A 17,682-nucleotide genomic window follows, 5' to 3' on the forward strand; every position below is an offset into this window, starting at 1 on the left:
GCCTCGCAGGTGGCGGTTAGGAGGGGGCTGTCATTGCCATTACGGCTGTCAGTCAAGGAGGCGGCAAACAATGGATGGAGATTCTGAGCCAAGGAAAATGAGCTGACACCCATCTTGACGGCTGCCACGTATTTTTGCAGGACGCTTCTTTGGGAAAACCTGCCACCATGTTTTCAAGAAGTCGTCCACCCCCCCCAAAAAAAAATCGTCATTAACGGGGAGTTTGTACAGAGCAGATGCGCTGAACAGCCAGCCAGCCTCTTGATGACAAACGGACCATTGTTGACTCGGAGCAGAGTACACACGCAATATTGTTTTGGCTGCTTAGCGTAAAAGCTCAAAGGCAAGATTTGCGCATCCGCTGGCAACAATCAACAAATGAGCGACTGCGAAAACGTCGAGTTACTTTGTGATCACAAACACTCAGCCTTGTGATGACAAATATTCCATTTTTTGAGGAAGGAGGACAAAAATCAAACCTTTGCCACGTCGTTCAAAACTTGAAAGGCAAGATTGCAGTCATATGGTTGAAGATGCTTATCTTAAACTTCCGATTTTTTTTTTTTCTTTCAAATACATTGCTGTGTAGACGCTATGTGATATTATTGGTATTGTCTGGCAAGTACTGCGATGCTGTATCACGACTTATGGTGCCATTCTGATGTTAAACAAGTCAAAAACCAAACCGGAGCTTGCAGAGGCAAATTTGGAAGATCCCCAAAATGGCCAAAAATGACCCTCAAATTATCGCCTGAAAGCACACGTCACTTCCCGTGTTTTGTGGCTTGGGTTTTCGAGACATTTTTGGGAGTCGGCTCATGATTGACATGCCTGCCAATGAACTACAACTGGTTTCCAACACACTGTGCATATGCAATGTGAAAACATGATGCTCATGTTGTCCGTTTCTTAACAGGAATTAAATATATTTGTCACTTTTTTTTTTTCGTGGGAGAAGGTAAGAGCTAGCTAATTAGCTTGCAGAGCGGCAAGCACACTCCCACCCGTCGTTTTTTTTTTTTTTTTTTTTTTTTTTTTTTAAAGACGTGTCCTTCATTAATTGGGCTATAGGGGGGTGGGGGGGATGCAGCCAAGATTCATTCACAATGGAGGGGAGGCGGCCTGCTGATTGTTGCAGACAGCCTTGAGATTCTTGCTGCCTCGGTAAGGATTGCCTGCTGCGTGTACGACGACAAACGTAACCGCCGGGAACCAACTGAACGCACAACTGATTGAAGTGAGACACTTACGCGTTTATGAAAATAGACTTCCCCCGTGGTGGTCCAATTGGAACACAGCCAAAGTAAAAACGCGCCATCAATGCTGGGGAAATTGTTTATATCGAGTCTCCAGCTTAAAGTTGATTCCAACTTGACTCGGCCTTCGATTGGGTTCTGCTTCTTTGTCTCGCTCTGTCGGACCGATCATTTCAGTCGGTTTTGTAACTCTTAAAAAGTGGGAGGACGTGAATGGAAAATGGCACAAAGTTTGGAAGAAAAACGACATCATCCCGCGTGGCTGTTGTCTGCGTTCGGCCCGAAATGTTCGTACAGATGCTAACTTTGTTCTCGTCTACGCTTCACTTATCGACCCGCGCCAATCATTCCCCGCTAATTTGCACAAGTCATTTCCAAATTCCTCTTTGGCAGCCAATCATTATTCCACTGACTTGTATTTCACCTCATTTTTAAAAACGGCTAAGGGTGCTTCTTGAGTTCTTATCTTTGCCTTTTCTTTCCTTTTTCAAACTCCAGCCAAGATTGCGAGATGGCACAAGCAGTCTTAATGGAATCCCAATGATGGAATTCGAATGATTGCTGCTTGTTTGCGTTGCATCTGGGCGTGTGGATGAAACAACGCCGCCGCTAATTATCTCCTTACTTGGATTTAAATGCTTGTTTTTTGGCTTGAGATGAGCTGCGATGGAGGAATAATCAACAGCATTGCGCCGAGGCTGTATTGTATATCAATGCTCGTTAGTTTGGGGGGATTTTTTTGGGGGGGGGGTCAGGATTGCAACTACCTAGGCTGTTGTTTATCCAACTGAAAAACATACAGTGCTTATCAGAACAGGAATCCGATATATTCGAAGGTTATCCAGCCCAATATAAAAGAGATTAAAGGTAAGATGTGTGGGTTGTTCTTTGTCAACACTCTACCAGACACTTTTTTTTTTTTTCGACCTCAAACTGTTTGATTTCCAAAGGGTCAGAGACAGCAAGACCCTCGTGATTGCGTTATGACTTTTGATCCCAAGATGTGCTGACAGCAACTGGAAGTCACGACCTGTCTTTTGAAAAGTCGGTAATAGAGAACATCTTCGTTCGCAGCGAACGGCTTTTCGGAGTTTGGTGTTGCATGTCAGAGGAAAGGCCCCTGTTGATTTTGGTGGATGTCGTGCCAACGTGGCGGATAAAAGGCTTGAGACGGGAAGTCGTGACTGGTCTGCCAAAGTCGTACATTTGAAAATTTAATGTCAATCTTGAGTAGACCCCACAAAAAAGTCTCAAAAAGACTCGCCTGAAAAGACACAATCAGTCCGCTGCAGTGCTTTGAGGTGAACTTATTGAAACAAAGTTGTTGTTTTTTTTTGTCCGACTGCTGCCAAATTTGCAGCACTTGGAACTAGAAATTGTGACTTTTTTTTTAAAGTGCTTTGTTGTTTTGATGTCCTTGTTATCTTACAACTTGGGTGTGCGTTTGTGTAGCATTCCGCATGAGTCATTGTGATGGTTTTAGTGGAAGATTTGTTGTTGATCCCACTCGCGCAAGCTTCATTGTATCCTACAATGCAAGAATTCAGGGGGAAAAAAAAGCAGCGGCTTATTATGTTCAATATGCTGCGCTCGGCACTCCATCACTAAGGGTTTTTTTTTTTTTTTTTTTTTACAATTTTTTTTTTTACCCGCCTTTATGGGTCGTTTGGGAAATTAAATGAGCTTGAATACCGAATCACACAAGAAAAAGTGGAAAAAGAAGACAATTATGGTGAAGTGAATGGAGGATGGATTGCCTTACTTTGCTACACAATCACTTTTATTTTCTTTCACTTTTCACTGTCTCTTTTGTAGCCTTGGCAGTTGAGCTCAGCGTGTTTACGTGCGCGCGTGTGAGTGCATGGAAAATAAAAAAAAGGCGAGTGTATCGTATCATTGCCAAAGGTTAGCACACAGATTTATGCTTTGACCTTCGGCGTTTTAAAATTTTATTTTTTTTTTATGTTTGAGTTACTAAGATTGAATGTCACGGTCATTTTGTAGCCCGCGAAGATGGCAAAAATAACAGCGATGGGTAAACACATGGCGGAACGGCGGGCGGTCAACTGGCTAGCACGTCGGCCTCGCAGTGCAGAGGTGCAGGGTTCGATTCCGGCTCCCGCTTTTTCTGTGTGGAGTTTGCATGTGCTCCCAGTGCCGGCGTGGGTTTTCTCCGGGTACTCTGCTTTCCTCCCACATTCCCGAAACATGCGTGGCAGCTTAATGGAACACTTTAAATTGTCCCGAGGTGTGATTGTGAGTGCCCTGCAATTGGCTGGCAACCAGTTCAGGCTGTTAATGTAAAACCTCATTGATTTGGCCGAGTGCTTTTTGAGCTGGAGTTGCTGTGTTGCCTTGTGTTAGTTAGCATGACAACCGCTTGCATGCTAGCATTGGTTTACTTTTAGCATGCTGATAGTTCATCAATTATTCGAACAAGGAGTTGACTATAGGATATGATGCAAAATGCTCGACAATCTGCCTGAGTGCTTTTTGGCAACGAGTGCCATCGTGCGCATGTTTGTGTCTGCACATTTGAGCATCAAACTTTCACTTTGTGCGTTTGCTGTTGATGCGTTCTGACTGCAGGCCAATCATTTCACATGGCGGCTTGCCACCAGTTTGTCTTTATCTTTTATGCATGACTTCAGATTTTTTTTTCTCTACTTGTGCCCTCACCTGCACTCAAAAGATGGCCACTAGATATATTTTCTTTTTTTATATCAATTTTTTTAAATTGGATTTTTTTTTTTTTTTTAAAAGAAACGTGAACACACATTATGTAGTTGGTGAGGCAGACAGGACAAGGTGTACTCACAACATTTTCAGCATTTATTTGCTTGAGCTTACCTTACGTGACAGCGTTTTTAAACATCAAAAAGTGCCTTTCTCGGACTGCGTTATCTTTTTACGCGTCACCACGCGCATAAACGGCAGCTTTTCAGCAGTTCCCGAAAGGCGAACGGTGGCCCTCCCGAGGCCCAGTGCTCCCGGACAATGCATTCATTTTTTAGAAGCAGCCTTGGGGGTGATGTGGAGGCGTTGTGTCTGCACATTTGAGCATCAAACTTTCACTTTGTGCGTTTGCTGTTGATGCGTTCTGACTGCAGGCCAATCATTTCACATGGCGGCTTGCCACCAGTTTGTCTTTATCTTTTATGCATGACTTCAGATTTTTTTTTCTCTACTTGTGCCCTCACCTGCACTCAAAAGATGGCCACTAGATATATTTTCTTTTTTTATATCAATTTTTTTAAATTGAATTTTTTTTTTTTTTTTAAAGAAACGTGAACACACATTATGTAGTTGGTGAGGCAGACAGGACAAGGTGTACTCACAACATTTTCAGCATTTATTTGCTTGAGCTTACCTTACGTGACAGCGTTTTTAAACATCAAAAAGTGCCTTTCTCGGACTGCGTTATCTTTTTACGCGTCACCACGCGCATAAACGGCAGCTTTTCAGCAGTTCCCGAAAGGCGAACGGTGGCCCTCCCGAGGCCCAGTGCTCCCGGACAATGCATTCATTTTTTAGAAGCAGCCTTGGGGGTGATGTGGAGGCGGGGCTGGGCTGTCGGGTTGACGTGGGGCACACTTAAACGGGAATTGCTAAAAACGTTTGCATCCTAACAGCCGGTTAGCAACTTCTGTCCACAAATGGCTCTCTTTCTTTATGTTAGCCTAAGTCCTGCTTCCCGAGTTGGGCCACTCTTTTACAGCCAATTTGGAGAAAAAAACTTGTACAAATAGACTCATTATTTTCATAAATTAATTATTGATGAATTAATTCTTGAGGAATTCTCACCAGAGGGCAAACATTTGTACCTGCCGCTGTTCTCGATAATGAGCTTTAATTGACTGAGGCCACACACACACACACACACACACACACACACACACACACACACACACACACACACACACACACACACAGTTGCCCCCAGGAGTGTCCTCTGGCTCGAGCGATGCCCTATATGCAAATGAGTAGCCTCATTATTCACTAATTCCTTATTGCCACTGTATGGGTAAGCTGGCAAACGGCCTCACGTTGGGCAAAGGCGTGTTGAGTCGTGTCAGCAAGTCCAGGGTCTTTCTTTGGGGGGCCGGCACCTCAGCCGGGCAGCTCAGGCGTCCTCGTGGAACCTTCATATATTGTTACTGTGACTGCAGACAAAATGTGCATGAATTATACACTCGCCAGCCTAAACCTGTTAATTAAATGAGATGCGAGGCCAAGCGCCACGTTAGTCGCCACAACGCCCCCACCACATATGCTCCATCTGCCGGCATGCCTGCCTGTGGTTCGTCTGTTGCCTCAAGGCCCGCCGCTCTGTCCTCAGGTGCCACATCTGGTTCCAAAATGCCCGCGCGGCAGCCACGAATACATTTGTGGCCACAACGTCCGCTGCCACCTCCAGTCATTCTTCATTTGACGCCACAACATGCGAAGTCAAATCCACCCGCGTCACGTCTGCCGCCATCTTTCCTGGCAGTGACACATCCGCCGGCTCCGTTTTCGTTGCCATGACAAACGCCGTCATGTATAAAACCGTCACATCTGCTCCCTACTTCTAAACATGTAAACAATTGGAACTGAGACTCACTCAGACGTACATTTTTGCGCTGTTTTGTGGGAACGACGACCATGACGGCAGCTTAGCAGTGGACCTTCTTTGCCTCAGCTCGTGATTATGCTGCAAGTACATCCAGTCAAGACGGCATGTTGTGGCACAGCGCGGTGCTAATTTGGATTTGCTGGTTAGTAAAGACGCATCAAGTAAACGATATAGCAGGGAGATGAAAAAATAACCCTCGCCATAGCGGGAGGTCGCCCCAAAAGGGTGGCTGCCTTTCCAGCAGCTGCTATGCTTTTTGCTCTTCTACTTTCTTCCTTTCATAACTTTGCTGCTGCAAATTGGGAATTTTTCCATTGTGAGACGAATAAAGGTTTTCTTATTCTTATAAAATACCTTTGGTTACAGTACAGTCAAATGTCTGCCCTCTCACACACATCCACACACATCACTACACCCCTCTGCTCTTAGGTAGTATCCCTTATGGTGTATCACTTGTAATGGACTTCTTAATGAGTGCCCAGTGCAGATACTCATCAGTGATCAATGATGTCGTTGGCCTCTTGACTTCCTCGCAGCCTGGCGGGCGTCTGTTGGAGGGTGACGCCTTCCCCTCGCGTCCCCTTTTTTTTTTCCCAGGTCGTTATAAATATGTATCCACTCGCCACAAGTCAGACCTAGAGTGAAGTGCCGGGGCCGGTAAATATGTATGCTGGTTATGAATATTTATTGTTGACTTATTGAGATGTGTCATGCACTCTTGAAGGGCAACATATGCCTTCACTTCCGATGTGCCTCGTTGTTTAACTCAAGACTGTTTATTCCTTCTGTATGTATTCTGTATTATAAACCCGGTGGCGACTTGAGAGTTTCACGGTGACGCATTCAAACAATGTCAATTTCTAAAAAGAAATTAACCAGAAACAGGCTCTGCTGTGTGCATTCAGATATGGAGTTTGTGGTTCATTATCCGATGTCATCGTCGTTCTGTTTATAGTGACTGTCAACAATTGGACGTTTGTGACCGTACTGTGGTTCATGTTTCGTGTTAGACAAGAGATCCTTGCAAACTGCATTTCGGTCCATTATTCAGTGCGGAAAAAAAAAAAGTGTTTATAATGTATAAGTTCTATTATGTGAGCTTGTACTGTTGACTGTGTATCATCACAACAATAACAGAATGCACAGCCGTGCCTCGCCACACTCAGCGCGACATTAATAAATACACTTCTTCGTTTTGACGCATTGATTTTAAATTGGAGTAAAAAGACGTCAATGATTGCTTTCTCTCGCGTATATTCTCTTGACTATGATTTCATTTTTTCCCCCCCCAACTCGCTCGCAGCGTGCCGTCTCGGCTTCTATCGGGGGCCGTTCTCTTCCCCCCCCCCCCTCCTCCTCATCCTCCTCCGAGCTTGTCACACCAAAGTGCCGGAGCAAAATATAAGCACAATAGATCATCCTGACAGTTTAATTTCGCCGCTTGATTATCAGTCAATTTGATAATTATATCATGCAGCCATCCAATTAATGGCTTCTATATTTACAATGATCATCAAGCGAGCTCTCTGCGGCGTTGGCGTCGTTCATCATTGCTGAGATATGAGCATCTCCGGGGAGCTTGACAGCGCGGGCGCCTTCTTGATTGAGATGTGGAAGTGGGGGGAGGGAAAAAAAAAAAGCATGTGTTAGTTCCGCTCCGATCTTGGACACTGTACGGCATATTTCATGCCTCATCCTTTTCTCTCCGCTGCAAAGTGGACCCAATGCAAACAATCTGATTTTTCCTGGGGATCAGCTGGATCCAGTCGGGACACTTTCATGTCACGCTTCCCATCTGGGGCGTGTTTACATGACCGCCCTAATCACCCGACACGCCTATTTTATTTTATTTTTTTTTTGGGCATTTGCTCTAACATCGCAAGTCGCACGAGCTGTGAGATTCCGCACTGTAGCCTTTACAAAGATAATTATTTCCACCTAATCTTTACTAAACATACTTGACAATTTAAGATTATCCGGGGCCAATAGATTCTCAATGAGAAGAAGATTCGCTTGATAATTTCATCCATATCAGGATGCGACTCTCTTCACACTGAGCACTTTGGTCAAGATTGGAGCTTGGGAAGCTGTGTTATAATAGTTTTGTGTTTCGTGGTGAATCGAAACTTTTGCCATATTGATGGCGATAAAGTCAATTTCTTAGCGGAAGTTCAAGGTCAACGTCAAGGTCATCTTTATTGTCAAATATGCTTTATGTATGACATGCAGCATAGATGAAATTTCTTCCTCTCAATCCTCAGTGCAAACATGCAAACATGCTGTGCATTAAACACACACAACTAAGACAAGATAGCAGCTAATGTAATGTGGACAGTATAAACAGTACAGACAATATAAACAATATAAACAACATAAACAATGGCACTTGTGGGTAAAGTGAGGTAGTGCATTGTGCAATTTAAAAGTTGGTTAAAAAATGGCCTAACTGGCCAAAATACCAAACTATCTGTGCATTTCACAGCGCAAGGTCTCATTCATTTCCGATTGTGTGTTCATTGGATGAACTGATGATGGCAGCCGCTCATTTTTTTTCGAACACTCTTGGGGGTGCCTTTCATCTTTCATGGTTTTATCATTGAGCTTTAGCGCTAAGATTCGCTCACATCCCGCGATGGAATTCACACTTTTCGCAATTAAGTGTCATGCGTTTGTCGAATAAACCAGTTGCAATTTTGGTGGTGATGGTTTCACCGTATCGGTTGTTCATTGACTTCGGGTTCAAATACGATGGATGTTGGGTTTGATTCCCGACGGAGTTTGTTCAGGTACTACCACGGGAAATCTCTGAAAATTGACACCTTGAAACCAGAATATCCCTCTCCCTTTGCATTTCACAGCCTCGGTAATCCTGGGATTTGTGTGCATCCTCTTATGATGGCACAGGTGGCGGGTGCTCATATTTTCTTCTTGGTTCAGAATGAATCATCGAACTTTGATGCCAAGCTGCGACTGCACCCTATGATGAAAACTCGCATGCTTTTCGCATTTAAAAAAAATGAGTCCATCTGTCTAGCTATCTTTCTTCTTCATCGCAGACGATGTGCCTCCTTACTTTAAAACGGAGCCGGTGCGGAGTCAGCTGCATTTGGAGCGCAACCGGCTGGTGCTGACCTGCATGGCCGAGGGCAGCTGGCCTCTGGAGTTCAAGTGGATCCACAACAGCACCGAGCTGACCCGCTTCTCTCTGGAGTACAGGTGAGCAATTAAGAGGGTCTTCAATGTCTCACAGATTTGTGAAGGCTAGTTTCACTGGAAGACGCTCACATGGCGTTTTTTTTTTTTGTCATTGCATGTGGGCGGAGCATGGCGGCCATGTTTGATGACTCAAATCTCTAATGCTAGTTTTACACGATGTCCACAACGGTCACGTTTTAGACCCCTGTGAACAAAAAAAAAAAAACACTGGATATGAGACAAAGCAGGGGGGGAAGGTATGGGCAAATGATTACCTCGGGCCAATTATTTAGTGTAATAAAAAAATTGGCAGGGCAATCACGGTGCTTATGAGAAACCTAGTCGTCCGTCGTAAAATAGGATGAACACAAACAAAATGTGACCGTACACAGTCGGCCATGAAAATTAAGCTCCCAGTTTGAATTAGCAAAATAACATTTGGTGGGCATGCCTATAATGAGTAGACCCACAAAAAAATAAGTTTTAACAAGCCATGCTTCCAGCCATTGTCGGGTTGTTTGGTCATGTTCGCGAAATTTTAAAGACTGTAGTGCACTGTCATGCGTTTTTCCTCTGCTACGTATTTCAATGAAGATGAAGCTTACACATTTATCAATCTCCTCATTAACAGTGTTCTGTATCATCTACCCACCACAATAAGAGCCACGGTTGCTTCTGCTGTTGCCCGTGTTCCCCTTTTCCTTCTCTGCTTTGCCCTTCTGACACGTCTATCATGCTCTCGCGCAGCATGCTAAACGTGTGTGTGTGTCGTTTGTGTGTGCGCGCGCGTGTGTGAGGTGGTAGGGGTTGGCAGATAAAGCGTCTTTAACGGTAACTGGAAGATTGTTATCATGCAGCCAACACGGCCTTATCTTTCTCAGCTGTGTGTGTGTGTGTGTGTGTGTGTGTGTGTGTGTGTGTTCCTCACAAACACACACACACACTGCTGATCATACAGTGTATGCGAAGGGAAAAAAAAAAAAAAAAGAAGGATGCCATGCTTGGCGAGTTGATGATGTCTCGCCGATCTCCAGAGGCCGATAAGAGCAGAGTGACATGCGAGTGTGAGAAGTGGTCAGAGTGTACTCGAGAGGGGGAAGCGCACAACACGGTCACTGCACTGTCTTGTGAGGATGAGTCACACAGCAGCATGTCCAGAAGGAGAAACCGAGAATAATGTAACAGCGAAGCTGCATATGGCACTTTTTTTTTTTTTGTGGTCCCCATCCAAGTGTAAGCAATCGTCTTTTTGTGCTGACGAGGACACTCCTTTTATTTTGTCAGAAGGCTGTTTATACTGCTTTCCAAGTGAAGCGTCAGGCGGCTATTTAGCCAAGGTTACCTTTTATGCTCTTTTTCCAAGTACCGTAGCAATTGTATGTTTGTATTTGTATTTGTATTATACGTGTGACAGGGGGCGTCGTGTAGTAAGAAGATCTTGTGTATGCTTGTATGGGAGAAACGGCCTTCGCAGAGGTTACTCTTGTACACTCTGTTCCAAGGGAAAAAGTACAGATTTTTATCACTTTTATGAATTAGATCAGGTGCGGAATGCCAAAAGTTTCAGCCGGTGAGCGCTCGCGTCAGTGGTCAGGTATCGCGACAGGAACTGAGTGTGGTCTGTCGCTCAGTCTTGTCAGTAGTGTCCTTGTTATGCAGCAGATGAAAGTCAGATGATACAACTTTTTTCTTTTTCTGTTGTTTTTTCGGGCATTTTTGGGCTGTTTTTTGTTTTTTGGTTTTTTGGTCACCATCCTTGCTGACAGAGTTTCTTTTGATCCATATTTCAAACTGCTCCTTTCCAAATTCATGCAACGCAGCCTTTTTCAGGCAATGGGGGGGGGGGGGGCAGCACATTTTTTTTTTTTTGCCTATAATTTGAGTGCTGCGAGTGCAGAGAGCCGCTCTAAATACCGACATCATGTGGACATGACTTTTTGTCTGAGTCAATCAGCTCATCAATAAAACCAGGTGGCAACTCTTTGCTATGTAGAAGGTGGCGTGGGATTGTTTCGGTCATAATTTTGCAATGTTTTTTTTTTCTGTCATAAACACAAACAAACCTTAAAAAACATCCCGGCGTGTATTGCCAATGTCCATGGAACCATATTCAAAAATTTCTATTCACTCTTTTTTTTTTTTTGCCATTTATTCTACAGTCTATCGTGTTATCAGTGAAAGGGCTTGCGGTGAAAGAGACCTGGACTCTGAAAAACGCGCATATTTCAAATATACAATCATTACTTGGAACTAAGCAATACAGTCACCCTGAGTGATGAAGCCAATAAAGCTTCACATAGAAAACAGATCACAAGGTCTTCTGACAACAACAGCTGTCACACTTTTCTACCAGATAAGATTTTCCTTGAGATCACAAACATCCAATTGCTACTTGGAACTTAATGTACAAAAATATCCTCGGTGACGCTCCTTCTCGCTGCTACCCGAACACATGTAGCACAACGACCAAGTCGGTGAAAGGTGATTTGATGTCGGCAAATCTATTCATTGCGGCAAAATTAAATTGCGTGACATCAAAGATATAACAGCTCCTCAGACGTGACTTTTTATCGGAACAATGTCCCTTCCTGCCACCGCTGTCTACTTTTTGAAATGTGTAAATTAGTTTTGGTTGGCAGTACAGTCACAACAATAGGGGAAAACTTTGCTTCCCACCCCCCCCGAGCCAATTGAGTGGGAACAAGCGTGACAATGCGACTGCCACTTTGACCGTGCTCGTAATAGAGCGTCGCAGGCGTCGCTTGCTGTTTGATTGAGCCGCGCCGAATAAATCAAACTGTGCAGCAATAGATTTGTCATCGACATCTCACAACACGTCAATTCACACAGGAAATCACCTGACATCTGTTGCGAATATTTTGACGATGTTGTCATTTCATGGCTGATCTGAGCAAATGAAAGTGAGCACAAATATCTAGCGAGCTATCTAGCTAGCTAGCCACACTGGTACCTCTACTTACGAAATTAATTGGTTCCGGAATAAATTTCTTCACTAGAAAATTTTGTAAGTCAAAACGCGTTTTCCATGTAAATGCCCTAATTCGTTCCAAGCCCCCCCAAAATTCAGTCATAAATGTTTCCTAAAGCATAAAAATGCATGAAAATATGGAACAAATACATGTTACAATTAGATTATTGCACAATAAAGGAGAACTGTGCATCATGTAAAAAACAAAGACGAGTAAAGTAAAGAATAAAGATGGTCATTTAACTTTTAACTGCGTCAATGTGTACGATCAGACCCCATGAACAAGATAGCTTTGTGGCAAATGGGTTCTGTTAGACGCTGGCAATCCATTAAGGTCACCGGGCCAAAGAGATCCTGGCTGGTCCAAAAGCTCCACCCCCTCGCGAGACCACCCGCATAACCCCGTAGATGTCATGAAGTGATTCAAGTGCACCATCGTGTGAGTATCGGGCAAGTTTTTTCCACGACTAATTGGATGTTGCTGGCCGTTCTTTGCCCTCCTGATAGTGAGGTCAGCGCTCATCTCACTTAACGAGCCACAATAACAAAACAATCACTGTGACTTCACTGGGAAAAATAGAAAGAAAGAAGCTGTCTTTTTCAAATAAGATACTTTTACACAGATATTGGTTGGTTTTCTTTCATATTTAGAGAGCACACAAAAATCGTTTTGTTTTTTTTTCGTGCAATGTGCAACTACTTTGAGTCCCTGAAAATTGAGGTGAATACTGTATTTTTGTCAAACTGTCAGATTCACAGCTGCCGTTTAGCCTCAGAAGATGGGAAATTTGGCAGCTCACCGTTGTGGGTCCCTTTCCCACCTTCCATTAACCTGTGGGAAACAAGCGCTTTGATGGGGAGTGTCAAAGCGACTACATTTCCCAAGTTAAACTTTTTTTTCTGTTTTTTCGGCATGGTCAGAGGGATGCTGTGAAAATATTACCAAGATGTCTGTTTTTTTCTGCGTGGTCAGAGGGATGCTGTGAAAATATTACCAAGATGATAATGACAATAACTTCCTTTTTGAATTGATTTCCACAATGATTTAGAGGGATTGTCCCACAAATCCACCAAAATAGTAATCCACCACCTGTGCCACCACTGTTTTTTGCGAGTCTAAAATCTAGTCTCCTTTTGTCAGCAAATTGCCAGATGCGCCGGGGGTTACGGCAGCTTTGCCCGCCGCTGGAACGCCCAGCGAGGGGTTGCGCGTCAACCAAATTCACAAACGTGCTCAACTAGACTTGACGCACCCCATTTCACGCTGAGCGCACAGGCGCTTTTCTATGAAAATAAGGCCCAATTTTACAAGTCAGGATTCAGTTACAAGTCGCATTGTTCGCTGACAGTCATGTGTAAAATTGGTTTCAATGTAATGTACGTTCGTGGACATTTGTGATCAAGATGCGGCTGAATGTTTGAGATTCATCAGATTTGTGAATACAAAGGAAAGGAAATTAGAACAAAAAATATGATCCACAAGCATGTCAATTCAATGGAATGTAATTGCAGGCTCTCGAGCAGCGTTCTCAAAATTGTCTACCTGCAGCCTTCCACCTGTCATCTTTCCACCACTTCCACACCTCTGTCCTCCACACATCCTTCTCAACACAGCTCCGGAGTGGGGACTAATTATCAAGGATGTGACGGAGTGTGCCGAGCGCCGGAACATCGATCAATCTCTGTCTCACGCCGTCATCTCCCGCTGACTTGACCACATCACCTGCCCTTCCCCTCCTTTCTCTCTTCCCGCCTCCCGCCATCCCTCCTGCCGATACCGCCACCTGCCGCTGCTCACCAAAGGTTAATTGTATTCATTATGAGGGAAGTGAGTAAGAGCTTCTGAAGTCACCCTGAAGCTCAGCCTCGACGAGGTTAAACTCGAACCTCTTGATGACGTGGCTCGTTGTCTAATTCCCGGTCCAAAATGTCCGACGACATATGTTTGATTTGTAGCCAAAACCCAACCAGGCTTTGATGGCCGTGTAAAAAAAAATTAAAAAGCAGGTTCTTCGAACTTTTTTCAAAATCAAATTTCAACATACTCCACCGGAATAGGAAATGAAACACGAAACGAAAACTCAAATGTTACTATGTTAGTGTGTCCTCCATTTGTCGAGTACATGATTGGTAGCAATTGGACCAACTATCTGGGACAAGACTGCGAGATGTGGCCCAAAAGTGACTCGTCCAATCAAAGGCAGCTTCAAAGCAACTACTCGTGATTGACGTGCCAACAAATTTGTCATGTTTTGAAGTGTAACATGCTTGGGGAGGCTAACTTCTCTCTCCAAAATCAGTGTGTCAAAATGTCTGTGGACGGGGCTACTTCCACGAAGTGTAACAGGCTTGGGAAGGCTAACTTCTCTCTCCAAAATCAGTGCGTCCAAATGTTTGGGGGCGGGGCTACTTCCACACCATACGGTTTTAATCATTTATTTGTGGTCTTTTTCGTCGCTAAACATGATCCTAAAATGTTACTAAAAAGCAGGTTCTTCAAACTTCTTTCAAAATCAAATTTCAACATACCTGTACTCCACGGGAATAGGAAATGAAATACGAAACAAAAACTCAAATGTGACTATTTTAGTGTGTCTTCCATTTGTCGAGTACATGATTGGTAGCAATTGGACCAACTATCTGGGACAAGACTGCGAGATGTGGCCCAAAAGTGACTCGTCCAATCAAAGGCAGCTTCAAAGCAACTACTCGTGATTGACGTGCCAACAAATTTGTCATGTTTTGAAGTGTAACATGCTTGGGGAGGCTAACTTCTCTCTCCAAAATCAGTGTGTCAAAATGTCTGTGGACGGGGCTACTTCCAGACCATACGTTTTTAATCATTTATTTGTGTTCTTTTTCGTCGCTAAACATGATCCTAAAATGTTACCCTAAAATGGCAGACTTCCCCTACCTTTGTTTCCTGTTATTGTGTCAGTGCTTCCGGTCAAAATGGCCGACGACATATGTTTGATTTGTAGCCACAACCCAACCAGGCTTTGATGGCCGTGTAAAAAAAAACTTCATATGCAAAACAATCACTTTTTTTCGCCAGCATTTTCCTCGTGCAGGCGCCCCGCTATCATCATCACCACCACGCTCGAAGGTGGGAAGATGGCGGGCACAGTGCGTAGTGGCAACTTTTTCACCTCCCACACCAAGACCATACGTTTTTAATCATTTATTTGTGTTCTTTTTCGTCGCTAAACATGATCCTAAAATGTTACCCGAACTCAACTCAACTCAACTAAAATGGCAGACCTCCCCTACCTTTGTTTCCTGTTATTGTGTCAGTGCTTGTTTGTCACTACATATTTATCGCATGTGGCCCGGCTGCGACACCAACTTTCGTGTCTGCCGGGTAACTTTTAATTGCTCTTTCATATGCAAAACAGTCACTTTTTTTCGCCAGCATTTTCCTCGTGCAGACACCCCGCCATCATCATCACCACCACGCTCGAAGGTGGGAAGATGGCGGGCACAGTGCGTAGTGGCAACTTTTTCACCTCCCACACCAACTTTTTTTTTTTCTTTCCCCCTCAACAAAACGCTAGACTAACTCCCAATTAAAACGCGTACGAAGGACTCGGTCGCTGATAATTCGGCTGCAGACTGTTTGCGTGATCTCCATACCAGCCTACTTTTATCCAACTCGAGCCACACTCCATTAACAATTTACAAGGTTTTGACGCTTGCCTCCCTCCAATTAAGGGCTTAAATGAGAGAAATTCTGCAACCTCTACGCGGCTCAGCTCCTCTCCGGGCGGCAATGCATTTGGGTATATTAGACTTGCAAGAAAGCCCAAGACATCATTGATTACCGGCGTTAATGTGCATGAAAGGGTGGAACTTGCACTGTATGCACGGTCAAGGTCAACTACTCTACTGTACACTCAGATGCTTGTGTGCGTATTTGCATAAATGACATTTTTAAAAAGGCGTGTGTGTGTGTGTGTGTGTGTGTGTGTGTTTGTGTGTGTATGTGTGTATGTGTATGTGTATGTGTGTGTGTGTGTGTGTGTGTGTGTGTGTTTAAGAAGGAGGGGGTCTCCCTTCACTGTGGTACCCTCCAGAGAGTCATTATCATTGGAGTAAACAGCAGCAGCTAAGCTCTGCTGTCCTCTGCGCCCTTGCTCATCCATTAGATGGTCTTAACTGTGTGTGTGTGCGCGCACTTGTTTTTTTTTTTTGCATGCATGCATGCGTGTGTGCGTGCAATACATACAATACATACCCATTTCATATTACAAAGAGCCTGAAATGACATCAGACTTTGTAAAAGTGTCGTGTAAAAAAAGCATTGTCACGCTAACTCAGGTGTGAATGTGCAAAAGGAACACGTTTGCACATCTGGGCCGTAATCACGCTGTCGAATCAATATTTTGTCCGTGGCATACTTCTGAGGCAAATTGTGGACAATATTGAAGAAGAAATAGATGTGAAACATGTCTTTGATTTCAGTTCATGATACATGGGGGGGGCTAATACTGTTGCCGTTATATTTTCGTTCAGTTGAGTTGTTGCATATCCAAGCTAACTAGCATACAACGTGTCAAGCAATAAACAAGTTTAGTGATTCGCTGCTAACAGTTTGGCTGAATTTAGCAAAAAAAAAAATGCTAAATATCTGCCGATCCGCTCCAGCCGATCCGATCCGTGTAAAATGGAGTGTTTCACGTTGTGTATGCTTGTGTGTTGGCGCCAGGTATCTGATCCCATCGTTGGACCGCTCCCATGCCGGCTTCTACCGCTGCATCGTGCGGAATCGCGTGGGAGCGCTGCTGCAGCGTCGCACTGAAGTGCAGGTGGCTTGTAAGTATCACAGCGCGAGAGTTTGTCTCTGTGCCTGCGTGTGTATGCTCACACACACACACACACACACACACACACACACACACACACACGCTTGGTTTGATTGGCAGTGCATTAAGGAGCGACTAGGTGGGCAGATGTTGTCGCTGAAGGATGCTACCTGCTGGACAGCTGCTCCACTCATTATTATTATGACGATTATGATGATTACGAGACTGATATTGTTTTGTTTTTTTTGTTTTTGTTGTTGTTTGTGTCATTGCATAAGACCCGCCCCCGCAACATCTGTCGTCTCCCCCTGGCGAAAATGGGCCTGTGAATTCAGCTCCCTCGGCTCGTTAGTGAGATGTAACAGAACGCAATGTGTGTTTGCCGGGTTTTTTTTTTTTTTAGAGTGCACCACCGGAACTTCGTCTTCGTTCTGCTTGTTTACACTCGATCATTGTTCGGCCAATTCGAAAATTTCAACAATGGGTTTCAAAGCCAGTTAGCAATTTAGGGGTCCTCGCGAATGTGTAAGGTTTCTAATTAAGGTTGGGTTTCAAAGTAGGGTGTCAAATAAAGGTTTAAAAGGAAGGTTTCGAGAGAGGGATTTGGTCTGAAACAAGTGTTGAGAGAATTACGGCAAGTCTGGCGAAACATTTCAAGGTCAAGTTTAAAGTTGTTGCGAATGAAGCTTACCTTTCAAATTAGCAAGTCAGGATCGGGGCTCAAAGTAGATTTTTCCAAACGGAGGTTAAGGTTTCGAGTTAGTGTTTTGATTTGGGTTTTTCAAGACAAGGTTTTACAGCGGTTGAGAAACGGGATCGAAATGA

General features: G+C 44.1%; 1 protein-coding gene across 1 annotated transcript in view; it reads left to right on the plus strand.

Moving 5' to 3' along the window:
• sdk2b (sidekick cell adhesion molecule 2b) overlaps nt 1–17,682 on the plus strand; it is a 178,570-nt gene that overhangs the window by 124,308 nt on the left and 36,580 nt on the right. The window contains exons 2-3 of the mRNA XM_019865589.1: nt 8,928–9,087; nt 16,761–16,867. Coding sequence (XP_019721148.1) covers nt 8,928–9,087; nt 16,761–16,867 — 267 coding nt within the window. The remainder of the gene's footprint in view (nt 1–8,927; nt 9,088–16,760; nt 16,868–17,682) is intronic.

This window comes from Hippocampus comes, unplaced genomic scaffold, assembly GCF_001891065.2.
Source record: "Hippocampus comes isolate QL1 unplaced genomic scaffold, H_comes_QL1_v1.1 scaffold58, whole genome shotgun sequence".
NCBI lineage: Eukaryota > Metazoa > Chordata > Actinopteri > Syngnathiformes > Syngnathidae > Hippocampus > Hippocampus comes.